This window comes from Aythya ferina (assembly GCF_964211825.1).
Source record: "Aythya ferina genome assembly, chromosome: 21".
In the NCBI taxonomy this organism is placed as follows: domain Eukaryota; kingdom Metazoa; phylum Chordata; class Aves; order Anseriformes; family Anatidae; genus Aythya; species Aythya ferina.
Window position 1 is genome coordinate 513,561 of NC_140319.1, and position 26,968 is coordinate 540,528.

General features: G+C 45.0%; 1 protein-coding gene across 15 annotated transcripts in view; it reads right to left on the minus strand.

Annotated features, from left to right (window-relative positions):
• Window positions 1-361: 361 nt before the first annotated feature.
• The window catches only part of CCDC30 (coiled-coil domain containing 30), a 40,148-nt gene continuing 13,541 nt past the window's right edge, over window positions 362-26,968 (minus strand). For 6 of the 15 annotated variants that reach the window (XM_084495294.1, XM_084495302.1, XM_084495303.1 and 3 more), the window contains 19 exons: window positions 26,767-26,838; window positions 24,392-24,507; window positions 22,900-23,007; window positions 22,382-22,482; window positions 21,323-21,515; window positions 17,426-17,527; window positions 16,586-16,711; window positions 14,141-14,298; window positions 12,885-13,131; window positions 11,016-11,189; window positions 9,136-9,345; window positions 8,378-8,535; window positions 7,648-7,795; window positions 6,608-6,729; window positions 5,729-5,870; window positions 5,457-5,593; window positions 5,045-5,159; window positions 1,719-1,786; window positions 362-921 (listed from right to left, as the gene is read on the minus strand). In XM_084495294.1, the coding sequence (XP_084351420.1) occupies window positions 726-921; window positions 1,719-1,786; window positions 5,045-5,159; window positions 5,457-5,593; window positions 5,729-5,870; window positions 6,608-6,729; window positions 7,648-7,795; window positions 8,378-8,535; window positions 9,136-9,345; window positions 11,016-11,189; window positions 12,885-13,131; window positions 14,141-14,298; window positions 16,586-16,711; window positions 17,426-17,527; window positions 21,323-21,515; window positions 22,382-22,482; window positions 22,900-23,007; window positions 24,392-24,507; window positions 26,767-26,838 (2,693 nt within the window). In that variant the 3' untranslated portion in view covers window positions 362-725. Of the gene's footprint in view, window positions 922-1,718; window positions 1,787-4,994; window positions 5,160-5,456; window positions 5,594-5,728; window positions 5,871-6,607; window positions 6,730-7,647; window positions 7,796-8,377; window positions 8,536-9,135; window positions 9,346-11,015; window positions 11,190-12,884; window positions 13,132-14,140; window positions 14,299-16,585; window positions 16,712-17,425; window positions 17,528-21,322; window positions 21,516-22,381; window positions 22,483-22,899; window positions 23,008-24,391; window positions 24,508-26,005; window positions 26,103-26,142; window positions 26,202-26,766; window positions 26,839-26,968 lie in introns of those variants that run through there. The other 9 variants (XM_084495305.1, XM_084495297.1, XM_084495296.1 and 6 more) reach the window with 6 other exon arrangements.

The following is a 26,968-nucleotide window of genomic DNA, read 5'->3' on the forward strand; positions in this document are numbered from 1 at the left end:
GTGCTCAGCTCCCCTCCATGCATGCTCATATCTCTTCCATTCACACTTATATGTGTGCAGAACATCCCCCCCCAGCACATGCTCTGATCCTTTCTGCTTCCCTCTTTGCATCAGAGCCCCTGTACACCCACCTTCCTTTCTCTTCCTGCTGTGCCCCTTCTGATTCCACCCCTCCATCCTCCAGTGCCCTCCCTTCCTCCCAGTGCACCTCCAGCCTCAGCTCTGAGCACTCACATTTCATCCATTCTCCTCCCCAGGCTCATGCAAAACTAAATGGAGAAGTATGAGCATGCAAAAGGAGGAACAAATAGTAACTGAGCACAGACAGAGGGGAATGGAGAAAAGTGGACACACAGCAGAATGTAGGGGAATTTCTCCAAGTTTTATTTACAAAATTCATAGTTTTGGACTGGACAGGGAATTAGGGTTCAGGGGGGACATGTGTCTCACCCCACATCTCTTCCTTTTTACTGAGTTTGTCTGCAAATTCCAGCCTCCCAGGTGGATGCATCCCAGGTGGATCTGGGATGACACACACACAGTTAGGGTTAGGTGAGGTTAAAAAAAAAAAAAAAAAAGATGTTGAATAATTTAGTTGAAAGATATCACAAAAATCACCAAGTAAGTCATTTGGCAATTCTCCCTCCTGCAGTCCTTGTCACCTGATGGCAAGCCCAAATCCTTGCAGTCCAGTGAGGGTGTATTTTACAAACATCTCTCTCTGTTTACAAGTTCTCAGAGCTGATGCTCTGACTCTCCTCCTGCAGCTGGGAGGCTGTGGTGTCTCCAGGCGAGGCTACATTTAAGTACCCAATCTCAGAAGGCTGAGAAGGCGATAAGCAAAAGGATGAGTCTTGGCTTTCGGCTCCTCCTTCGGGCTTCACGGTGCTGAGAGAGTCTGGCAGTTCTTGTGATGGGAAGCTGAAAACAAATTTCCTCTCAAATCATTCTGCAAACTCCAACTCTCTGCTACCTGCATAGCCCCAGTGCTCCTCCCAGCACCGCTGTGAGGCAGCACAGGGTCAAGACAGTTTGCCTGGGCTAAGGCTCCAGCACTCTTCCTCCAGCATGTAGCTGACAGCCCGTTTCCCCCAGAGCATACTCTGACTTGTGACACTGTCCATCACCCACATTAGCACCCAAAGGCCACAAGCAGGACCACTGTGCCAAGTCTCTAGCAAGCAAAGACTAGAATGCTCTGCTTTCCCCATTAGTGTGCTCACCTCCCGCTTTTTGGGGTGGATTGGGGTATTCCTTGCTACGCCAGAGGCTGAGAAATAGCTCAGGGTCCCTCCTGCCCCCTTGCCCACTAGTCATGAAACTATCCTGGGACATGGGTCATACAGCTCCAGGCAGCAACCGTCCTCTAAGCCTCATGACCTCTCATGTAAAAACACTTCTCCAAATTCACTGGGCACGAAGCTGACGATGTCACAGCAAGTGCTGGAATTTACACAGTCATGTGAGCCTCACTTCTAAATCCTGGTGTTTCCTGACATATTTTGAAAATTTTACTTCTCCATCCTATCAGTTTCATGGGGTCTTTTTAATACCATTTCCCTTGTAACTAGACCAAAAAAAAAGGGGGGGGGGGAGAAAAAGAACCTTGGTTGTAAAAGCACAGAGTGGAGCATTTGTTTTGACTGCCAAAATGCACAATTTCTGCATTGCCACATACAAATTAAAATTATTTTCCTTCTTGTTTTACCCCACAATACCTGGTACGGGGAGATGGCAACACCTTACTCTGTAGCTGCCGTTCAGAGAAGTTAACACCCTTCAAGTCCTGGAATGATAAACAGAGACTTTCAAAGTAGGAGGTATGTATCAGATCCTCAGTTTCAACACACAGTCTGGGTCTTGAAAGTGCCCCCCACTTCACAGCTTGTTCCCCAACTCCCCAGCTCCACAGAGGTAATAATCTTATATTTGTTTTCTGGGTCTGAATCTAAACTAAAAACAAACAAACAGCCCAGCTCAAAGAAACAGAAAGAAATGAAATGCAATGGAGCATACAGACAGCTATTTCTACCAGGTCCTGAAAGCACTTTGTTTCATTTGTAATCACGTGTTTCCACTTTGGGTTCCTTTTAAATTTCAAAATGTAACAATAAACTTCCATATCCACCTGTTTTATCTGGAGAGTTGTTGAAACAAAATCTTTGACTTTCCTGGATTTTTCCCATTTCTCCCCCCTAAATTTTTTGTTAATTTGTTCAATCCAGAGCTGAGTTTATAGGTAAGACATGCTTTGTTCAGTTCAGTTTAGTCACTACTGTCCGTCAGCTTTGTCTGAGGTTTTCCTGGCTCACAGAAATAACATACCTAACTCCCTACCACAATGTTCTGGGTTATTCAGAATTTTAAAGCTAGCTTCAAAATGGCCAGGCCCCAATTACTGAAGTCTTTTAACAGCGCTAAAACTGAAACAGAGACAATGTGAACTTAGGGAACTCTCTTCTGTGGGAAACACAGGTACCCACTCACCAACCTCACTTACTCTCTAGAGGTTTGCTGCCTACCAGGGGCTTGTATCAGGGTTGCTACCAAGAGACTACCGAGCCTTGGGCAGCCCACAGACTGCTATCGCCTGCTGTTGTTTCATCTGGGTACCAATGTCAATGTCGAGAGCAGTTCAAGGTGTATCAGGAAGGACTACGGAGCCCTTGGAGCAGCTGTAAGAGGCTCTGAAGTACTGGTGCTCTACTGTCCGATCCTACCAGTCAAAAGGCTTTGAAAGGAGCAGCTGAATCCAGCAGATCAATGCATGGGACTGGTACCTTAGCCAGGGATTTGGCTTTTTAGACCATGGGACTATCTTTGAGAAACCTGGTGTACTGGGGACAGATGGGGTCCATCTGTTGGAGGTAAGAAAGAGCATCTTTGGTTACAGGCCTGCTAACTGGTGAAGAGGCCTTTGCACTGAAGTTACCAGTGGAGAGGAACCTCAATCCACTCAGCTCTTACTGGTTTGATGCCAGTGCCAGCAATAGATGCTCGGAGCCAGGAAAGGGATCAGAGGTCTGTGGGATAACACTTGAAGAGCAGCACAAAGTAATTCCAGCCACTTCGTCCAAAAAACCAGTTTCACTAGGGGTCCAACTTAAGTGCCTCTGCACAAATGTATGCAGTATGGGAAATGAACACTGGGAACTGGAAGTTTTAGTTAAATCTCATGGCTGTATCACTGACCTCAGTGAGACACGGCATACCTGGGATGCTGGGATAGATGGTTACAGGCTCTGCAACACAGGGAGGCAGGGAAGGAGAGGAGATGGGATAGCCATGTACACTAGGGAATGCCTTGACTGCATGGAGCTGGGCGAGGACAATAAAAAGGTTGAGTGTCTCTGTCTTAAGTGTCAGGGAAAAGGCCAACGAGACAGATATTATGGTGGGAGTCTGTTACAGAGCACCCAGTCAGGATGAAGAAGCAGATTAATCATTCAGTAAGCTACTAGAAGTCTCACTAGCCCTTGTTCTTGGGGTGGGGGGGGACTTCAACTTCCCAGACATCTACTGGAAATACAACACAGCAGAGCGGATACAGTCTAGAAGACTCCCAGACTGTGTGGAGGATAGTTTCTCGACACAAATGGTGAGTGAGCCAGCTAAGGAAGGTGCCCCACTTGTTTTGCTGTTTGCAAGGAGGGAAGCACTTGTGAGTGAAGGACAGTTGGAGGCTGTCTTGGAGACAGCGATCATGAAAGGATCCTTGATGAAGTAAGGGAGGCAGTTCTCAATTACTTCACGGTCACTGTGGCCAGGACAGCCACCGATCGCCAGTTCACCCACAAGACCCTCTCTGTTTTACCAACAACAAATCTAGGAGAGCACCTTTCCTAGTCGGCTCCCATAGTGCCCATACCAAGTAGTTATCTCCAACATGCTTTAGAAACTTCCTGGAGCTGTCTGTATCCACTGTGTGGTATTCCCAGTTAACATCTGGCAAGCTGAAGTCACACTAAAGGATATGAACAAGTCTAGAGAAATCCCTCAATTCCCTACAGAACAATACACCTGTCCTATAGGCCATCCAGCCACGATGATGACAGACTCCCACATCTGCATTATTTGCTTTTCCTGTAATCCTTACCCAGGGGCTCTCAATCATGTCATCTCCAACTGCAAGCTGCATAAAGCCCCACCCCTCCTTTACGTGCAGCATCAGCTCCTCACCTCGCCTACCCTTGCTATGTCTCCTGAAGACCCTAAAGCCATCCATCACAGCTCTCCAGTCACTGGACTCTTCCCACCAAGTCTCCCTTATGCCAATGATATCATAGGTGTGAGATTGAGCCAAAGCTTCCAGTTCTGTTCCTCATACCGTGTGCACTAGCATACAAATATTTCAAATACACTTCAGTGTATTCAGTGAAAGCTCTGATCAGCACAATATTCCTCAAAGACTGTCATGCTGTCCCATAGCTTATCACTAGTGAGCCTGATTTTATCCCTCTTCCCCTTCAAACCTAGTTTAATGCTCTTTCACTCAGCCACACGAACTTGTAAGCAAAACTCTTTCCCCCCTTTAAGAAAGGTGAATCCTACCAGGCCCCAGCAGGCCTGGTGTCACGTAGACTACCGCATGATAAAACAGCCAAATTCTGCCAGTGACACCAGCCTTGGAACCACATATGGATAAGCCAGATCCGCCTGCTTGTTTTGATATAATTCCGTACAATTCAAAGGATAGAGGATAATTCTGCTGGCACCCATGATCTCTTTACCAATATCTCAAAGGATCCCAAAGGCTCTGAAGTCTCCTTTAATCACCCTTGGACTTCTCATCATAAATTTGTCGCTACCCACATGAAAAAGCAAGGGCAGATAATAATGAGTGCCATACCAGGCTAGGAGGTCAGCTACCCCTGAAGTCCCTCCTCAATGACAAAGCCATTGCAGTCTACTGCGGGCTTGGCGTCACTTCCCACCCAAAGCAGAGGATCAGTTCAACCCTTCCCTGGCACCTCAGCTGCAGCTTGGATACTGACCCACTCTCAGGACATCAGCTCCTGTAACCTGTCTGCTCAGAGGGTCTCACCTCCGTGTTGGGAGCGTGGATGCTCCTCATGGCGCGCTGCGAGGTGGGCACGTGGCTGGAGAGCTGCAGTTTGCTCTCATGCAGCCCCATGTTCTCCTTATCCAGGATCTTCACTCTGGGCACATTGTATACAAGGCATAAGTTATTTCCCATCCAGGCACACTGTGCTTTCAAAAGGGCATTTTCTTTTTCAAACTCAGACCCTTTTGCCTGCACAGCCTTCAGCTGCATGCCAAGGGCCTAACTAAATCCCACAGCAACGAAAGCCCCAGCACTAGTGACTGAGGCATAATCCAGGCTTTCCTCCAGACAGAACAGGGATTTCTTCAGAGAAAGGAAAATAAAAACAAAGAAGTACTAGGATTAGGCAGGTTTCCAGGGGCATCTCACCAAGACATCATTAGGAGCCTACCTGCTCTGCAGGGTGGCAATCGTAGACCTGGTGCTCCAAGGGGTCTCCTCTTGGTCAGTTATCTTCTGGAGGAGTCGTCTTCTTTCCTGGAGTAATTTCTCATTCTCAGTAGTGATCTGTGCAATCAGCACCTTCCCCTGAGTGTTGTTGCAGAAGGGAACGACAACCAGCAGTTACGCTTTGTTCTTCTCTATCCACTCAAAGTGTCTTACCAAAAGGATCACCATCAAGCATGTTCCCTAGGAGGGAAAGCCCTTGATGTGTTCTCTTACCTTTTCTACTTGGAGTTTTGACTCACTGAGCTCACTTTCAAGCTGCTTAATTCTGCTGTCCCTTTGTTTCACCTCATGGATGAACGTCTCTTTGGCTCTGCGGATCTTGTCTTTGTGGCGGAGCTGCATTTCATTATATTTCCTGAAGAGGCACAGAGACAAACTTAAGGCCATGAAATCTTTTTGTGTTCTGGGTCAAAAACAAGGCAGATGTTCTGTGTTTATTCAGGCTTTTCCAAGCATGAACTGGCAGCCATCTACCAAGCTCTACATGTATTTGGCTTCCCAGTTAAAGGCAGAATGAGCACACCAGCTCACTGGTAACCAGCAACACTGGGGTTAAATATTTTTCTTTTCTGAGACTTGCGATTGCTGCTCTCCCCTTGTATCCTGTCCATTTAGGCAGGAAAGACTTCCTTTTTTTTTTTTTTTTTTTTTTTAATTAATTTTCCTTTCTGTCCCAGTTGGAAAATATCATACAAAAGTCTCTATCAGATTAGGGACGTTTGCATACATTTGCTCAAAACTCATGAGAAAAATGCTACCGGGCTTCAAATTAGTTCAAAAGTATTCTGATGGGAAAAAGCAGCTCCATGAAGCCCCTCTGCCCAGACCCTAAACAGCAGCACCCACAGCTCTCCTTAGACACCCTCTCATTTTGCACACTGCTTTAGCTGCCAAGAGGAACACGAAGTAGCAGCAGATGTGTGATGCATAACCTAATTGCACAAAAGGGCATCAGGTTAAGGCTAGTATCTCAGTGCTAAATGTCCCGAACAGGAGAGACACGAACGGCTACAGAACAGTGATGGTGTGTGTGACCACCAGAGCAATTCCTGGGAAATTTGTCTTCATGTTCCCTGCTGCTTCAGTCCTTACCTGATGTACAGATCTTTCTGGTTCAAAAGACGGACTCCTTCCTCATAAAGAGCTTTGTTTTCCTCCTTCAGCAGTGAAAGCTGCTCTGAAAGCTTCTGGTTCTCCTTGTGACATTGGAGATGCTGGAAGAGTTATTTTTTATTTGTGTGTCCTCAGCTACAGCAGCCCTCTGCCTCCTTTTCAGGCTGGTCTCTCTTGCAGTCTGTCATTAATCCTCACATTCTCCGTGACAGATAATATCCATCCATCCTGCTTCCCAACCTCCCTGCTGCCAAAGCCACTGCCTCCTCCTGCATCAGGTTTACGTGGCAAGGCTTTGGTAGCAACAGGACAGTGGGGTGGCCTCTGTGAGCACAGCCCAGCAGCTGCCCCATGTCAGAGAAAGGCCAGTCCCAGACAGCTCCAAAAGGGACCTGCCACTGCCCAAAGCCCACCCGATGAGCACCGTTGGTTGTGCCTCTGGGAGACCACATCAGAGAAAGGGAAAAAACTGCTGTGCAACAGCAGCTGGGAGAGAGAACAACAGAGAGAAACAGAGAGCGAGAGAGCAGTGTGGTGTTCAGCTGCCCATCAGGGTGAAACCACCACACCTCCCGAAAAAGAAGGTGGAATATGAACTTCTGTGCTGCTGGGGGACCACAGGCTTCAACAGGGCAGAGGAAGACAATGCATCCTGCCAGACAGTGAACTCTACCAAAATTTTCCTGTGAAAATCTCCATGCTTCATGAGAAAATGGGATGGCCTTTTCCTCTCTCTCTTCAAGCCCTCCTTCCCTGCCCTCACAGTTGCATCCCCAGGAAACCTACTCAAGATGGGATGGTGCTTTTCCTCCAGTTCTTTTTTTAAGTCAATGGGATCTGTAATTGCTCAGCACTTGGCTGGATTTGGCCATATTTCACCAGTTCCCACACACAGATTTCATACTGGAATGGTCCCATTTACCCACACAAATTGTTCCCTAGAGTTCAGTCTGCCCTGGAGCCAGCCACCAGTACAGCATCACCTTGGGTGATGTGGACGTGTCCGTGCTGCAGCTCACCTCACTCGAATCAGTTTTCCTCTCATCTTCTAGGGCATGCAGAGTCTTGGCCTGCAGCTCCACATGCATCTTGGCCAGTGATGCCTCTGTCTCATGCGAATGCCGGAGCTGCTGCCGCAGCTCCTCCACCTGTTGCTCCAGGAGCTTCCTAAAAGCACGTCGGTGTGACAGTGAGACACAGACACAGAGGCCAGCCCATGGTGTCCCACCATGAATTGAAGGCCAGCTGTGGTCTAAAAACAACATCGTGCCTGCATCCACACCTGCCCTGGACAACTCTGAGGGTAGGTAGAAAGAAACGAGCACATCCCACGTGTCCCCATGTCCTAGTGCCCTGCAAAACGGCGACTGTCCTATCTGGGAATGTCAAACCCAGTGTGAACACAGCTGTGCTGGGACACTGCAGGAACAGCTGCTGGCATCTAGAAGATAAATAATCACTGAACCAAAATCACTGGGCTGGCTGGAAAGGCACATGCACCTTTTGAGGCAGCTGAAGTCTCCACAAATGTTTTAATTTTTTTTTAGGGGATTCTGTCTGGCACGGACACTTGGAGACTGTCTATCACAGACACAAAAGAAAAGATGGGAGGCAAAAATCAGCAACTCTCTGAGCCCACCTAGGGCCAGGCATGGAGCTGCAGAAGGTAGCTGGGAACACAGAAGCATTTGCTGGCTGGCACACACCTCTTCTCCACTCACAGCACAGTTCTTACCCAGCTCTGGGTACCTTTTCAGCAGCTCCTCACGGAGTTCTTGCTGCACTCGAGCTTCGTTTTCTCGAGCCTCCTTCAATTCCTCCTCCAGGAGTTTCTTGTCTGAAACACGGGTCTCTGCCAGCAGGAGCTGGTGTTGTGAATCCTTCAACTTCTGATGGAGCTTTGAGATCTCAGATTAAAATGGGACATGGATTAAATTTTCTGAATTTAACAAGCCAGTACTTGGACCCAAAATGAATAATATTTTTAAATGGCTATCAATTAGTTTGGATCAGATACTATGTCATGAATTAGCAACATGTTTTTATTTTTATTTTTACACTTAAATCAATGCTGTACCCTTCAAAAACAAACCCAAAGATTAGTCAGGAACACAGAAGAATTGATGCTATAGAAAACATAAGCTTTTGTAACTCACTAGATTGTGAACAGCAGCCAGGGTCCTCTGTGAGGACATGATCCAGATTCCCTACATCTGCCAGCACCACTATAAGTATTCTCAGATACCGAACTTTAGAGTCAGGAGTTAAGGCATCCAATTTGCTTTCTATTGTCTTAATTATGCATCCACTATTAACCAATATGTCTCTTAAAATACTCAGCCAACCTCCCAGGTGATCTCAAACTAGTAAAATAGACTTCAGGGAGCTGATTTGTGAGCTGCTAGGGCTTCTTTTTCTGAACTGCAGCTATATAAAACTGCTAAAAATATACCTAATATACGTAAAATATAGCTAAGATGTTATCTTAGTCCATGTTGATGAGTTACCTGTTTTTGTGCTTCATACACTTTGGACTTCTCCTGTATAAGTTTCTCTTGCAGGCTGCTCTGCAATTTATCAGCATGGAAGCATTTCAAGAGCTCTTGTTCAAGTTCTTTGACCTTCTGCTGACTTTTTTCCAACTGTGCTGAGAGAGAGGAGCATGTCTCAGTTGTGTCTGAGAGCTTTGCCCGAGCTTGCTTCAGTTCAACTTTGACCTGAGTTTCAAAAGAAGAAATCAAGTCTGAACTTCTATATATATTATCTGAAATGTCTGGATCTAGAACAGGGAAACAGGATTACCAGACACTGAAAAAGAATAAAAGAATAAATACAGGGACCAAGTACACCATATTTATTTGGAGGTGGTGCAATTCCATGGAGCTGAGGCAGAGGATGCTTGACAGCATCAGCTACTGCACGGTCAGAACATTTCTTGGGCAAAAACTGGAGAGAGACCAATACATTCATAGACTCAAATAGTCACTAGTGCTAACAAGAACACAAATGAGACCCAGTTTCTTCAAATCATCACTTCAGACCTCCCATAGCTTGTAAAATGATCACAGAATCATTAAGGTTGGAAAAGACCTCCAAGATCATCTGGTCCAACCATCCCCTACCACCAAGGTCACCTACTAAACCATTCCCTAAGCACCACCTCCAACCCTTCCCCAGGGATGGTGACTTCACCACCTCCCTGGGCAACCCCTTCCAATGCCTGACCATTCTTTCTGAGAAGGAATTTATCCTAATTTCCAACCTAAACCTCCCCTGGTGCAACTTGAGGCCATTCCCTCTAGTTTCCTGTGAGAAGAGGCCAACCCCGAGCTCCCCACACCTTCCCCTCAGGCAGTTGCAGAGAGCAATAAGGTCCCCCCTGAGCCTCCTCTTCTCCAAACCAAATGCACCCAGTTCCCTCAGCCACTCCTCACAGGACTTGTGTTCCAGGCCCTTCACCAGCTCCGCAGCCCTTCTCTGGACACGGTCCAGGGCCTCGATGTCCTTCTTGTAGTGAGGGGCCCAAAACTGAACACAGTACTCGAGGTGCGGCCTCACCAGAGCAGAGTTCAGGGGGACGATCACCTTCCTGGCCCTGCTGGCTGCACTACTCCTGACACAAGCCAAGAGGCCGTTGGCTTTCTTGGCCACCTGGGTACACTGCTGGCTCATGTTCAGGTGAGCATCGACCAACACCCCCAGGTCCTTTTCCTCTGCACAGCTTACCAGCCACTCTGCCCCAAGCCTGTAAAGCTACATGGGGTTCTTGTGGCCAAAGTGCAGGACCCAGCCCTTAGCCATGTTGAACCTCATCCCATTGGCCTCTGCCCATCGACCCAACCTGCCCAGGTCCCTCTGCAGGGCCTACCAACCCTCCAGCAGATTGACACCTCCTCCCCCAACCTGGTGTCATCTGCAAACTTACTGAGGGTGCACTCAATTTCCTCATCCAAGTAATCAATAAAGATATTAACAAGGATGGACCCCAACACCAACCCCTGGGGAACACCACTGGTGGCCAGCTGGATTTTACCCCGTTCACCACCACTCTCTGGGCCTGGCCACCCAGCAGAGTGTACCTGTCCCAGCCATGGGCTGCCATCTTCTCCAGGAAAATATTGTGGGAAACCACGCCAAAGGCCTTGCTGAAGTCTAGGCAGATTATGTCAACAGCCTTTCCCTCATCCACCAGGAGGGTCACCTGGTCACAGAAGGAGATGAGGTTGGTCAGGCAGGACTTGCTTTTCATGAACTCATGCTGGCTGGGCCTGATCCCCACATTGTCTTGCACATGTTGTGTGATTGCATTCAAGATGACCTGTTCCACCACCTTTCCTGGCACTGAGGTGATGCTTTTCTCAAGCAGTTATCCCTGCTCTGTTCCTACCTTGGTGCATTCCTGCTGGAGCAAGAGATTTTGCTTTTGTAAGTCAACATTTTTCTCCCTTTCATATCTCAGCTCCCTCTCAGCTGAGCTGCACAAATTCTGAACTCGACGCAAGTCCTGCCGCAGCTGCTGCACTTCTACCTCCTGCTGTTGGAATCTCTCTTCAGACATACTCTGCAGGAACAGCAAAACAAAAGTCATGGGAGAAGTGATTTAAAGGAAGGATAAAGACTGGTAATTAAGAAAGGTGAGGATTGCAAAAGTATGCCAGTAGACTTTATGGGCATTTAAGTAGGAAAAGGGGTACAGTATTTCTTCTGATTCCCACCCAAGCAGGTCACTGCCACAACACCATAACCTGTGTCCTACCCTCTCCATCTCCACGGAGAAGCTTATACAGCTCTAGAGGTTGAAGGAGAAGATGCAATAACCTGGATCAGGCAAGAAATCCCCGTTAAAGCTAACCTAGCAAACTAAAGAAAAACAACGCAGGTTGCTCTTAACTCAGATATCTGATGCTGAACTGGTTTCTGATGGTGTTGCAGAGTTTTGTGACAGTCTTGCTAAGCACGAGTGGTGCACCCAGACACAACTTCCAGAGGTAGGAGGAACAAAGTGGGTCCTGCAGCAGTGCAGGACACTGACACAGTGCAACAGCAGCCTGGACACCTTGGAGTGGTCACCCACTTCTGTCACAGGAAAACAGGTTTACAATAGCTTTCAGAAAATGACTGAGCTCTTCGGTCCCCCATCTTCTTGAAAGTGCACTGTACACAGATTAGAAGCTCTATGTTTGGTGTATCAAAATCCTTCTTCTTCCCAGCATCAATTTCAGCCATCTGGTGATCTGCATTCTTGCCTTGCAGCTTCACCTTCTGTTCTTGGGACCAGGTGAAGTCCCCTGAAGATCAAGCTTACATTCTCAATAAATGTCCAGCTGTGTGGGAACCCTTTGTTTGGTGCTCTTGGATCTGGCAATGTCATTTGTTCCCAGATGTTCCCCCAACAGGGATTTGTTCTCACCTTATCCTGTTAGGATCCTTTTCTGTATCCCCTCTACACCTCTTATCTTGCTCTAGAAGACAGTACACTTTTCTGGTCTGCTCTAACTGTACAAATGTGATGCATCTTGGTATCAAGCGCAGCTCTGATCCTCTTTTGCACTCCCACTCCTGCCTGCAGGCCCTCCTGTCCTCTCTTCGCTTCCAAACTCCCACGCATAATCATTGCTTATCTTAAAACTTCCCAGCCTGGGTTTCTTCATCATTTCTTCTTCTTGATAGGGCTAGCTGCTCTTCCCCTCCTTTTTTAGCTCTTGCAGTAAGACAGGTGAACAACTTGCATTTAAAGCAGATAAACACAGCAGCACACAGCCCTTGCCTGCCGCCTGGTAGAGCAATTGGCAAGCAGTAACCAAGGCTGCAGCAAAATCCAGGGGCTTGTGAGCTGCCACTTGGAGTCAGCAGTTGATGAGTTCAGGCACAGCAGTACAAAAGCAGAAAACCCCAAGGGCAGTGGAATAGTTTCTGATGGTCTTGTAAGGGCAAGACCATTATGGGAACAGAAAGCCAGCTCTGTTGCTCACACTCCAAAAGGGAGATAAGAAAGAGCTCTAAAAAAGTCAAAAATATTATCTGAGGACTCTATAACTTATTTCTTTCACCTGCAGTAAGAGAGGCATTCAGTTTATCCAAGTTCTCATTATGTCCAAAAACATGACAGAAGGAAATCATTACATTTGCTCATTCCCAAGCATTTTTCCCAAGGAAATCAGCCTGCCTCTCATCTCCTGCTGTAGTGTGTTAACACTACAGCACTGCAAGAACTGGCTGATGCTGGAGATGTCAAAGATTGCAAAACTGTCCATACCTGTTTAATGCTCCCATTTAAGCTGCCTGCAGAGCTCTGTGACACAAGAAACCTGTTGTCTCCATGGACCATGCCTTGATTCGTCCTCAAAGTCTCTTCAACTGTGCTGTCAAGCTGCTCCCTGGTAGTCAGGATATCTTGCTTTAGCTTGGCAATTTCTTCCAATAACAACTGTTTTTCTTCATTGTTCTCCTTTAGCTGCTTTTCTAGCTCCTCTCTCTTCTTGTTGCTTTCTAGTAATTCAGAACTTGAAGAAGAAATAGTAAATCAAAGAGATAACTATACACATCCATGGGAAATCACTCTCTGAACAGAAAACTAGGGATATGAGAGTCCAGTGAAATCCCAGGGATTTTAATCCTGGGGACTAGCAGTTCTGGGCAAGGTTCAGTCTCCCACAGACACTGATCCACAAAACTATGTATCCAAAGGGTCAGCTCCCAGTCATTAGTTACTAGTTTAACTGCTATGCAAAGAAACACTCGCATGGGCCCATGTGAACTGTTCTGCACCAACAAGCAGCACCAGAGCACTCACACAGTGCCTTGCTGCATGGAAGTAGGGGCTCAGCTCTCCCCATCAGCTGTCTGACTTATCCTGATCCAAACTATACGACCTTACAAGCTAATATACCTGTCTTATCCCAATTTTTACTTTATCTCAGTACTGAGCTAGCCACGTAATTGAGAGCAGACTATAACCATACTGGATTTAATCCATACTTTTACTTATTAATGAAAGTTTGAGCATGGATGCTTTAACTTCAAATTTGTACTGGTCTACCGAAAAAGGGGAGTGAAGGAATACCCCTGACATCTGCTGAAACCTGTTCTTCAAGGATCACTGAAATTCAGACCAGGATGTACAACATAAGCTGTTGGCAGTGGTTAGGCCCAAGAAGCCTTAACCCATGATGGAAACTCTTTGGGACCACAGTAGTCCACATGCTACCTAACTCAAAGAGAAAAAGCCCACTGCCAAAGAATAGCTCTCATTTACGCTGTTCAGAATGTGGAGCAGGTGCAGAAAAAAAAAAAAAAAAAAAAGGCTTACTGCTGATTGATCATGATATCACTAAGGGAAATGCTTATTCATCAAAAATCCCTACAGAGAGCTGATTACCTTATACCTTAGAGGAAGGCACAAACTGCTGTGCCCGTTCTTGCCAGAAGAAACACTCTGGATTTTGAAAAGACTAAACAATTAATCATCAAAGATAAATGGCAGAAAGTACCACAGGCCTTTTTAAGGTTTACCGTACAAGTTCTTGTTCATCCGTCAAGTTTTGGATCTGCTTTTCCAAAAATACTACTTTAGCCATCTGCTCTTCATGTGTCTTTTCATCTGTACATAAATTTTCATGTTGCTGCTCAGGTTTGTTAATCTGCTCACTTTCTTGTACAAGTTCAGAGGCCTGCAAGGTCAGAAACACCATGACTTTCATTTTCTTCACTCTCATTGAAATATTCCAAACAGTATAACACAGCCTGGGGACTCCATCAAGCAAAGGTCTGTTATTCTGCAGCTGAATTACTGTAGCTCTTGACCTCTGAAGATATATATACAAGTTTTCCATCATGGGAGGCAGCTGTGTGTAAACTATCACCAAATCACAGTTATTATTTGATTTCATCCTTCTGTTGGCCATCTGTAGTTCTCAGTGCTTTATATCACATGCCACATTTCTTTACAAAACTAGCAACTCTTGGAAAAACAGAGAGAGCATCCTCCAACCAAAGCCAAACCAAATCAACTTTCTGTGGATGGCTGCTCTCCTCTTTCAGTGTCACCTATGCCTTAACATGGCAATGGCAGACCCAAACCCAAAGCCTGAGACACAGAGCAAACGCACAGAAAATAAAAGGGATGAAAAAGAAAAGAAGGGATGAGGAACGCGTAAGAACACGGGAACTCCCAAACTGGACTGGAACCAGGATCTGCCTAGCCTAGTATTTGCTTCTAACCAGTGGCAAAACCAAATCCTTCAAAGGAAAATGCTGTTAAACCCAGAGTTATTACTCTGTTTCGTAAAATTTGTGGTTTTGTTGTTGTTGTGTGTTTGTGCTCTTTTTAAGTATATACTAGCACAAATATTTTAATTCCAGGTCTTCTTATCCACCCTCAGATGTGTTTGTTTATACTGAACAATGCAGACAAGCAGCTTCTATCTGCAGCAGACACTAGAAGGACGGTGATTCCTTTACATTTCTCACCTTTGTATCTAACAAAGCATTATCTTTTTGTAGCTTCTCGTGGAATACGTTAAAGAAATCCCTGTTTGCTGATAATCTTTGCAGACTCTGGAGGTCATTATAATGGCTTCTATGGTCTGGTTTTGAGTCAGGCAACCCATGTTAAAGAAAGCAGTTAGCAATGAAATACCTCTAACTATAAGCTCAGAGAAAGCTTTCTCCTCTCAAATGTCCAGAAATCTTTTAAAAAACAAGAAAAAGGTTCCAACAAATGCAAACAGCTCTGTGTATAGCATTGGCCCATGGCACATCACATACATAGTCGTTATTAAAAGCTACAAGGACTAAAATAATTAGTTTGAAATTACTAGGCCCTTTCTATGTTTTGGACATCCCAACAAACAACATCGAACAACCTCAAATCTTGATCTCCAGGTGCATATTACTCATAACAGCCCAATAAATTCATGCCAGGCTCACTTCCAGCACTCTGTTGGAAGATGTTTTGTCCCAGTATAGCCGCTCTAACAAAAGGGGATGAATGCATTTGTGAAGTCAATGATCCTACCAAACACATGCAAGTCCTCTATTTCCAAGATGATTACAGCCATCCAGCCTAACACAGGCCACTGGATTTCATCTCATGATCCCTTTAATGGAGAAATAGCCTGCTCTGCAGCTTAAGCAAAACCACCAGCCAACAGGTGGCTGAATGACAAACAAATTCACAGATATATACAATTTTGATTAAAAGGTCCCTGGACTATGAGTAGATTAAACTACTGGGATGCAGAGGTTAGAGTGACCTCTCCTGTTCTTCCCATCATCTCCAAATCAGACGATTCCTTTTTTTATATCTTATTTATAGACTGACCTAGCCACTTCCTAACCTGCTTTTCCACAAAGCCTGGTCTGCAACATGAGCTTTCCAATGTGAATTTGTTGCCTAAGTTCTACAAAAGACCTGCCCTCTAGATGACACCATTCCTCCAGCAAGACTTTGGCATGCATGCAATTACACCAACAGTTCAGACCCTCCCTGGTTTTTACTTATGTTTAAGGAAGCAATATGACTTACAGCTTTTAATTAAAATACTCAATCTGAAAACTCTTTCACTGTCCTCTACAGAAGAGGGCTTTGGCTATAGACTTTGAATTACTGTTTTGTTATTAGATTCACTGAAAGAAAAAATATATTATGGAGTTAGAGACAGTTCCATTAAAACAGTTAGATTTAAAACCATCTGCCAAATAAGCTTTGGAACTGGCTGGACTAGAGAAATGAGTCAACAGAATTCCACGCAACACCCTTGGAGGGCAACTGTTATGTTTTATGGAGTCACAAAGGCAACTGTCTCCTGCAGGGAGTCACACTGTAGGAACTATGTGCAGATTCTCCTGAAAGAGCAGAGCCTTTAGAAAAATTTTCCACTTCTCAAACTACAAAATACACAGTTCCTGGGAGAACAGCACAATCTTGTAGTTGATGCACATCTGACTGCCCAGTACCTTCTTCTCAGCCTTCAGATCTTCCCGCAACAGTTCAAGTTCAGATGCAAGTTGTTTTCTCCATTCTCTCCGCTCTCCCAGCTGACTTCCCAACTTTTCTATTGTTTCCTGACAGCTTTCCAGCATCTGGAACAAGCAAGATTAAGAATGACTTCCACAGCATCCTTTATTCTAGAAAAAAAGAGAAATAAATTGCAGAAAATAAGTCTTCTAGAAAGATGAGACTGGGAAAAATAGTCCTGCTGGCAACATTCGAGAGCTCCTACACCTTTTATCTAGAGTTGGCTAGACACCTCTGGAGCATTCACCTGACCCAAGGTACCTGAACAAGCTGATCTCCCCCATGCTATAAGCTCTGTCTTCTCCCACAAAAGAAACCTGACTAACAAGTAACAAACTCCAGCTGTCTGACTAGCATCATCTGACCAGAAAGTAACAAACAGTCAGCAAAGCCAGCCCAAAACTAGCTGCGAATCAGCCTCATGGCAAGCATACCTATATGCTACGCTGGTTTCACTAATCTCTAAATAATGGTCAAGCAGAACTTCAGGTCTTGATGTTCCTCTACATGTGTAAACCTTTCACCCTCACAGGGAAGTCAACATTCTCCTCAGCTTGCAGTGCTGATAGCAAGACAATCTCTTAAGAGAGCATTCAAAGAAATGAGCTATCACAGAGATAATGTGGGCATGCTGGATATCTTTGGAGGAAAACAGCTATCTGCCTCGCATGAGCTGATGGAATACAAATTCTCTGAAGATGACAAAGAGCATTCACATTAGATGCTCATTTAATACATTTCTAAACAAATGAATGTATTTCCCAAGGAAAACCTCTTACCTCTTGCATCTCCTGTGCTCCATCAGACAACGCCAGCTCTTCCCCACTCATCTCAGCTTTGTTCTTCTGCACTTCAAGTAACTCTGTCTCTAAACTCATGATCTTAACATACACAAACCATAAGTTAAAACCAAACCAGTACCCGCAACTAGTAGTGAATTTGCTCCTTGTGCAGCAGTTACAGAATAAACCCTGTGCTTGAAAGTGAGGACTGGGGGGGGATGTGGGTAGCTGCCAACACAGGCTAGCTGCAGCTCACGTCTTTCATCCTGCTGCTTCAAACGCTGAACAGGTCATCCAGGGCCAAGTAGGCAAATGAAAGAACCCTGCTTCACAAAAGGAGAGAAACAACCCAGATATGTGGTTAAAATTCAAGGCCTCTACAGCTTGTGGGCCTTCTACATGTTGCTCTCTCAGCACACAGGATGCCACGAGACCCTATACAAAGGCACCCTTGACTAACACCATGGACCATCCTCCTTTCCCACAGTCTCATGATGCTCAGGTAGAAGTGCCCAATCCCCACAGCTGATCTCATCCAAGCAGACCTTGGACCCAGTCCCTGGACCTGTCCTAGTCCCTCCACCACCCAGAGGAGGTTGTAACTCCCTCCTGCAAGGTTCCAAGGGCTCTGGACGCTGACGTGTACTCTTCTCCTGGCAGACGAGAGGCGTCTGGACAAAGATGCCCTCTGAGTTTGCCCCTCCACCAGAGGAGTCTTCCAGTGCAGGGGCCCTGGTGGCAATTATTATCAGTCCTGCTGTTTTAAAGGGTTTATCTGAGCTAGATAGTCCAATTTCCACAGTCCAATTTCCCCTCCTGATATGGTTCTTGCAGATCCTTTTGAAAAATGGGAGTCTTGGCACTAACGGCCCAGGCCTGCCTCACTGCTAGCCAGCACAGCAATCAGCAGCCTTTCCTTGCAGCTTCTTACACTTGGGGAGGGGGGGGAAATTGTGCTGATTTTCCTGTTTCTAAACCACCAAGCTGGCCTCCCCATTGAACAGGCTGGACTTTCATGAAGCTGCAGAGCAAGTGGAAGTGGATGAAGTCCAGCTACAGTGGATGAAGTCTGGCCTCAGTGTTCATCTGTCCACCACATACACTATAACATACAAAGAACATGCACCTGTTCCACAGCACGTTCACAGGCTTTATGTCTCTCTCTTTCTCCTTTCTCTGCATATATTCAGATCCCATTTTTCATTCCTTTTCAACAGGAAGCCAAAAGGAAGTGCCAAGTCTCTGCAAAACTTGGTTCTTTTTCAGTGATTACAAAGCAGCATGTCAAAGCTCAAGAGAGCTTTGCTTCCACTGACAGGCTTCAGGCACAAGATGGCTCTGTTGAAGCTCCCAGCAAGGAACAACAGAGGGCAGCTGATGTATTGTTTTCTAAGATGGATGATGTTACCAAACCAGGTGTTAAACGCACATTCATAGAGTGAAACACCCAGGCCTCTGACAGAAACCTGCTTTCTCTTCCGTGACCAGATGACAGTTTGTGGTTCAACAAGACTTTGGAGCTGTGGAAGGAATCTCAGGAACAAAACAAACTTCCCCTCCCTAGCTACCAATCAACCTTTGCTTAGGAAGCTGATACCCAGCTATGCATTTCAATTATTTTGCTTATTTTTCCCCAAGCCATTAAGTTTTAAGCATTTAAGCTGGGCAGGTAAGTCCCATGCAAGTGGCAGAACAATACCACATTGTATCCTGGTGTCCTCGTTCTGTGTCAGTGGCCTAACCAGCCAGGACTTTTGTAGGCTTGCCAAAACAGAAAAGACTCCCAGGTCCTTTTCACACAGTGCAGCCTGGCAAACACCCAGGGGCACTGCTTTCTCCAGGCTCCAGCACACATGCCTCTGTGCAGTTCTTCCCTCATTACAGCCAAGGTATCCAAAAGCCACTCAGAGCTGAAGGATGCAGCTTTGCATCCTCCATCTGAGCAGAGGCTGGATCTAGCCAAGGTTTAACCCCCTCCTCTTCCATCCCACAGTCTGTCTCACCTGTCTCTCCGCTGCCCTTTTCAGCTCTTTTTTGTACCCAGCAGAACGCAGCTCCAAGCTAACGCCAGCCAAAATGCTTTGCATCTCCTTGACTACTTGGTGCCCCCCACTGCGCTCGCTCTGCATTCCCAAGAATTCTTTTAACAACAGACTGAGGGAAGAAGGGATTTCCCCAAACTGCAAATGCATTTTGTTTGATTTGTGGAGAGTTGATTTATTCTACTTCAGTGAGAAAAGTGAGAAACATTTGAATGTGTGCTGAACAAATGCTCCATTCAATTTAAATAAAAGCCTTGTCATGGTGGACAGACCTGCTGCCATTCCCATCACGGTCAGTGTCTTCCCTCGGCTCCTCAGCTATACCTTTCTAAACATGACATCTGCTGGGGTCTTTCAGGAGATATTTGAACACACCTTCAGTCTGTTTTACTGTCATTACACAATTTTCCCTTACAGCTAGAGGTTACTTCAAAGGAAGACAAGATAAATTACTTGTAATGATTCATCTTGGAGATGTGTGGCTGCTTGCCCATTCACATGGGAAATACCTTCACACTTGTACCACCTCCTACATTGCAGTGTAACACAACAGAAAGTGTGTGGATATGTCAAAGCGCCACTCCTGACTCAAAAACCTGTGTCCTTCCTTCTCACCTCAGAAATCCAAGGTTCTCTTGGGACACCATGGACTGGTCCTGCTGCCTGGCAGCTTCAGAACATCTCTTACCCACAGACAGATGGGAGAGGGCTACGCAGCCCAAGGAAGAACCCTTGGCCAGGTAGCAAGGCCTTGAGCTTGCCAGTGGAAAAGATCTCCTCCACCAGCCTCTTTGGAGGAAAAGCTGCCAACCCACCTAGAAGCAAAAACAGGTCCTGGCTCACTCTGTTCTTTTTGCCTAGAAATTAGCAGAGAGGACCTGTCCTAAGACCTGTTTGACTGCCCTGTCTGTAGCAGACCACGTGTCCTGGCAGCAACATTGCACAAATGCTGCAGACAGCATCTCCTTTGGGGCAAGCAGTTACTAAGCGGTCAGAAAGCACAGGTGTTCCTCGCAAAGCTACCTCCAGGAGGATGGAAAGTCCCTAATCAAATCAGAGCTAAAGAGCACCCTGACAAAGGTGGCATCAGAAGTCAAAAAGTGCAGCGTTTCATCACCAGCATGCTTAACCAGTGACCTTTCCTGGGTTCAGGTGGCACCAATGCCCCACAGGGACCACATTCTCTGTTGGACAGGTCTGGAGAAGAGAGAGGGACTGAAGTTAAAGTGAACTTGCTCTTCAGCAGGAACTGCAGAAGCAGAAACAACCATCCGAGGTGGAAAAGCAATTCCTAAAGGAGACCAATGCAAAAGTCTGTCAGGAGCACTGATGCTACCTAGGACAGCTTCTCAGGGGAAATAAATGCTTCCAAACTACAAGAGGCTCAAAAGAAATAGCTCCAGAGAAAAATGAGGCAATTCAAACTTGAACTACAAAGGCTTTGCTTCAGCTCAGAGAAGAAACCAATGCTAGTACAGTCCACATGTACAGAAAAGGCGGTTTGTGAAGGGAGCATTGACTGGTCTTGTGGATCCAGGATGTAAGTTGGCTACTTAACAGTTCTTGTGCAAGCATGAAAAAGGGGAATAGAAGCTGGAAAAGACAATGTTGCTGTACCTCCACAGGAGGAATCTGTACCTCCAAGCAAGAGTCATTTACTCACTGCTATAATTATTTTTTCTCCCACTTTTCTGAAACTGGCAGATTTTGCTAGTTGTATTTCTTGTCAAACTAAACAAAGGAGCATGCAGCTTTAGGTCAAGCAACATTTTATTTTACCAACGAATATGCAGAGAGAAAAGCAGCTAGAATTAAACAAAACCAAACAGCATTTCTTCCATTTCTTACTTACTTTCCAGTGAAGTCCCTCCACTTCACTCTCAAACTGTTCCTTTTCCTGCTTTGTTTGGATCCGTGTCTCTCCCAGAATTGATTCCAGCTCTTCGCTGTGCTCAACCAAATCCTCATGCTCCTGCTCAAGATTTTGCAGCTTGTGAAGGAGCTGTGAATTCCTGCCCTCAATGTTTTCAATCACCTCCCGGCACCTGCACACCAAAGACCAGTATCACTGAGGCTGAAACTGCTATGTGAACACATCAGCACACAGACAGATCACTTACCTCTTGACAAACCACCAAGCAAGGAAGACCCAATGTGTTTTCCACTGTGTGATATCTATCCTGCTAATTCTGAGTCTCAGACCCAGCATGACCTGTCCCTGTTCTCATTTAGGTGGTGATGTGTGGAATTATTGGCGATGCGTTCTGCATGAGTAACGATGAGGGTCTGTGGAGAGAACTGGTCGGGCAGGAGGATGCTAACAGCAGAAAGCCAATGACAAAATCAGCCTCATGAAGTGGGGGAACAAGCTTGGGCATTTGAAAGGGAAAAGAGACAGAGGGATTGGATCAGACAGCCCTTTCCTCCTTGAACATGCTAGAAGAGATTTAGCAGCAGCAATTTCCTAAGCAGGCCACAGGAGAACAAAAATTTGATTTCCCTCAAAAATCCCAGTTTACACATGGAAGTCTGAAAGCCAAGTGTCTTGGTACACCCCTGGACAGCAACCAAATCCAGAGGAAATCCTCCCAGCAGCAAAACAGCTTCAAAAACAACGCTTTTGTCTGCAGGGATCCACAAAAGACCAACACCTATTCTTTTAGGAAAACAAAAAACTGGAGAATGTGCCAGAAAACAGCCTGTATTCTTAATAGCAAGGACTACACACCCACTCACAACTGCATTACCTCCAAGCGTTCAAATCTGGGAGCAAAGGAACAAAACTGGTACCAAAGAATATTCTAAAGAACCCAATACTTAAACGCACCCTGCAAGACAGAATACCAGCAACCAGAGTGCCAGACAAGCCACTAGAAAAAGACAATATACAAAGTACTTATATATTGCAAACCTTTTATGAAGTGTTTCACTACTCTGATATCTGTCTTCTTGATCTGAACCAGCTTTGCCTGAAGTGTGGTCCCCTTCAACCCTCCCTTCATCCTTTGTGCCCTGTGCATAAAGAGAAAATGAAGTTACTACACAATTAAGACTCAAATCTTAGCATGACATGATTCTAAAGCTACCTAAGTCCCTCATAAATGAATGGGACAAGAAAACATGAGCTGCATCAGCTGCAACTACTCATATTAGATAATCCACTGGCTATAATAGCAAAACCTTCCAAGGCCTGTAACAGCTATGAAGGCACTAGTGGGTACAAGCTTACACCTACAGATGTGCTCTACACATAAGATTTATGTTGGGCATACCAAATAAACTGATGTCCCATACACAGAAAGGAAAACACAAGCATTTCTGCACAACAAGCTATGCTTCTTCATTTATGACAGGGGATTAAAATGCAGAGTGGGGCCTGTTTGCTCTATTTGCTTTTTACAGTAGTGAACAAAAGGCCCTTTAAAGTACCTGTAGTTGCAACATGCTCAATTCTTCAGTCTCAACTGGTGTAGACAATGGAAATCCTTGCTTCTCACCCTTTTGATACTCACAGATCTCCTCTTTGAGCTGGTCAACCTTCAAAATAAAAACACTTGCTCGTATTTTTGATTGATTTTCATCTTGCTGTCTTAGAAAACTAAGATCCTCCTCAAACTTGACACAGATAATTGTTGATTTATTAATATTAACCACTCAGCTTGAGGGATTGGCTGAGGAGCTCACATGGCTGCTATAGCCAAGTGGCCTCAGACTATTTGAGAGGTAAAGAGAAGTAAAATGGGTAATACCACACTGCATTAAAAAGCAAGCATTTTTTCTTCATTTAAGTTGTTGATTGTGCATGTGTTGTGCATCCCCTCTTACCAAACAGGACTGAATGCCAAGGGGAAGACTGATCACAACCACTATTTCTAAGACTGTCTTTGCTGTTATTGATAGGATCAATATAACATTCCTAATAGCAGGTAAGCATTCACACCACACAGCCACCAATCATTCACACGCTTACTCTCAGTTACTGAGATTAGCTCAGTTAGTTACTGAACAGCAAGACATGGGATGGCAAAAGTAATTACATACTACTGAGAATCAATTATAGGCTGCTGAAGGACTAATACAAAGAATTTGAGAATTAAGAACAGAAGCAAAATTTGTGCCAAATTACATGTTTTAATATTCATTTAATATTTATTTCCTATTGCCAATCTCATTAAGGAACTACTCTGTTGATAAAGATTACAACATTTAGAGAAACCAATGCTTAATATATCAGCCACCTAAGTAATAGCAATGACATTCCACACAAAATGAAAAGTAACAAGTTTATCTTCTACTGAGCCAACCTGCAAAACTACATTAAAAAGCCAAAGAGGCTGAGAGGTATCAACACATGAGCAAAAAATAAAAATAATTTGAAAAATAGGGTTTTAAACTAAACTTACTTCTTTTCTTTATTAACAATCCCCAAGACGATGTAGAACTGTTGCTGCCTCTGTTTATCCACCTAATTTTGTGCAAACAACAGCTAGTACCAGAAAGCATCCATCTGATCCTGAATGCTGTGCACAAGAAACCAAGCATCTCAGGAGCCCTAAAGCACATACTCAGTTTGAGCATAAACAGACCCCTCCATGATCAAAGTACCACCGATCTCATCCTGCACTGAAAGATACTATGATAGCTGCTTTTTTTAATTATTATTATTACTTTTAGGGCTGCAGTAACAGCGGCTGCCTTAAAACATGCTTTGAATATTTATTCTGCCAGTTTCCTGGTGTTTGTTACTACATGAGCCACAAAACATCAGAGCTGCAGTTCTGGAAATACTCATTAAAGAAAAAAGAGAGGAAATACAAAGGCAGGGCAGGATAAGGAGCACATCTAAGCCTCAGGAGCCAACCCAGGAATAGTGGCTCCACAGCAGGCCTGGAGAAGGAGCCAGGACAAGATGGGTACTCACCAAATCAAGGAATGCTTTTCTTTCCAAGTCAAGCATTTGGACCCGTGTTCGCAGTGCCAGAATTTCCTTGTCCAGCCTGCTGTTGTGCTCCATGGCCTTCTGTAGCGCAGTCCTGTCTGGACAGAGCACACACAGGCTGCTCACCAACACTTCCTTGGCCCTTGACCATCATCAAGCTCAGAGCAGAGCTATTGCATGAATACTGTTTCTGAAATTACATTGCCCTTACGTACAGGTATTTGGGAGCACAGCACAGAGAGCAGTTCCCGATACATGCGGGAACACCATTCTCTTACTCATACCGTAGAGGTTTATGTTTCTGGAGATCCAGGTTCGCCATCAGTGCTACTAAGCCATGCTGTTTACTGCAGGATCACAGCAGTCTCTCCATAGTTATTCCAAGGAATAACTTTACTTCTAGATCAGGGAAAACACCTTGCCTCAGACATGTAGGTATGGGTTTCAAGAAGAGCAACAGTAAGTTTTGGAAAACTCCAAACAGGTTTTGTTTAATTTTATTTTAAAACTTTTTCTAGAAATTTCTGGCAAGTATCATCCCACAAAATCACAGCAAAGCATGCAACATGAAAGGGGGTGAGCACTGGGAACAGTTCATGCAGGGGGATGTTTGCTCTGAAAGGGACAGCACAGCACCTGTGAAATGCTGCACAAGCCCTGCAGAGGGTGGGGGATAGTCCAGCCAGACTCAAAACTCTTTTTATTTTTTAAACCAAGGTAAAGATAAGCACCCTGGGGGGTCCATGCCACGAATGTCTGAAAAAGTAAGAGTATACACAAGTGTGGCAGGGACGCTCTACTCCTGCACTTGGCACAGGACTTGCTCAGGCTTCTGAGCCACAGGAGGCCTCGAGGTGATTGTCCCTTGAACCGGGCAGCTCGCCACCAACAGTGCCAGGTGGATGCCCACGGCCATGACCACGAACAAAGGGAGGTACTGCCTGAAAGCAAGTACCCATTGAAATCCCTCATGGGGAAATGACGGATCACATTGGAGCTCGAGAACAACATGATAAGGAATCTGAGTATGACTAGGAGCCAGTCACTTTATCTTATAAATAGAGTGGCCAGAGAAAGCTTATTTGAGCTCTCCGGGGATCACACTGGGCTGTGACCCTCGATCTCCTGCTGAGCTGGGGCACCTCTCAGGACCTCCTCGAGGACCACAGCTCCTCCACAAACACTGACAAAGGAGAAGGGTGAGACATTCACTGAAAAGGGGGAAAAAACCTGAAAGCGCATGACTATGTAAAGAACACTTCCCCCCCATATCCCGCTGTAAGTCTCACATGAACATTTCCATTATCAAATTTTTAACTAAATCTGTTTGTATTGCAGCAAATATTGTTGAATCCTTGTGTTGAATTGGCTGACGATTAAGTGCTGTTAAGACTCATACAATTCAATCTTGTGATTTACCATTAAAGTATTAATAAATCTTAAATTGCTGCTAAATCAAAGTTGTGCAAAAATCTATTTGCAACAATAAGCCTTAGTCCCGTATATATTAGATTATGTATAAGGGAGGAGTCTAAGCTCTGCTGTAACACAGCGGTCCTTGGGCATTTGTCACTTTAGCTCAGGGCTCAAGCTCACCTTCAAGTTCAAATTCCACGACCAGCCACCATGCACACGCGAGCTATGCTCTAGTTCAAACTCCAGCCAGAATCAGCAGCATGGGCAGACCTGATGCCTGTCCACAAAATATACTTCAAACGGTTTGGAAAAGTTACCTTATCAGTGAGAAACTTCCAACTTCAGCTTAAAATTCATGACTTGCTATGAGCAGGAACTACAATGTGAATATACCAGTGTTGTGCTAACATTAGTATTTATGGCATGACCAGAGAGTAAAAATCATTGTATACCAACCCATCAAGTCTGAATCAATATGCATATGCAACCATCACACCAATTGACACAGACCATCTAGTATTTCAAATGGCAGAATCAGGAAAAAGATGTTTGTATTAGAAACATTGACAGAAACATGCCTGACTGAGTGCATGTACACTGGTATTCTGCTCCTAAAAGTAGAACTATAGAGAAGTAGAGAAGCCAGTTTTCCTTACAGAAATGATAAACGCGATTTTTCCCTTTTCAACTTAAACTTGACTTTTTGTCAGGCAAAAATAAAAATATACCTATTTTCTTGGTTCTAAACTAGAGGGAAAAAAATAAAACAACAACAACACACCCCACTTTCAAACAGGGATTTTGCTATTGGATTTTCAGTTTTGTAATTTAAAATAAAAGTGAAGAAACACTTCCTACCAAAGCATTCATTTTGCTTAAAAGTTGTCTACCGTTACAGATAAAATGTTGGATCTTCTCCACTTATAAATTGGTCGACTTACCACTCTTTCTCCATTCACGCACCCCTTCTTCCCAGCTCTCAGGCACTTGCAGGGCTGACCACAAGGCAGTTTCTGCAAGGTCAACAAAGAGACAGTTTTGCTGTGGCAATTCATTTGCATGTTTTTGAACAACAGCAAAAAAAAAAAAAAAAAAAAAAAAAAGCAACATTTTTGATGCACTTCTTTGTTAAATATAGAGTTG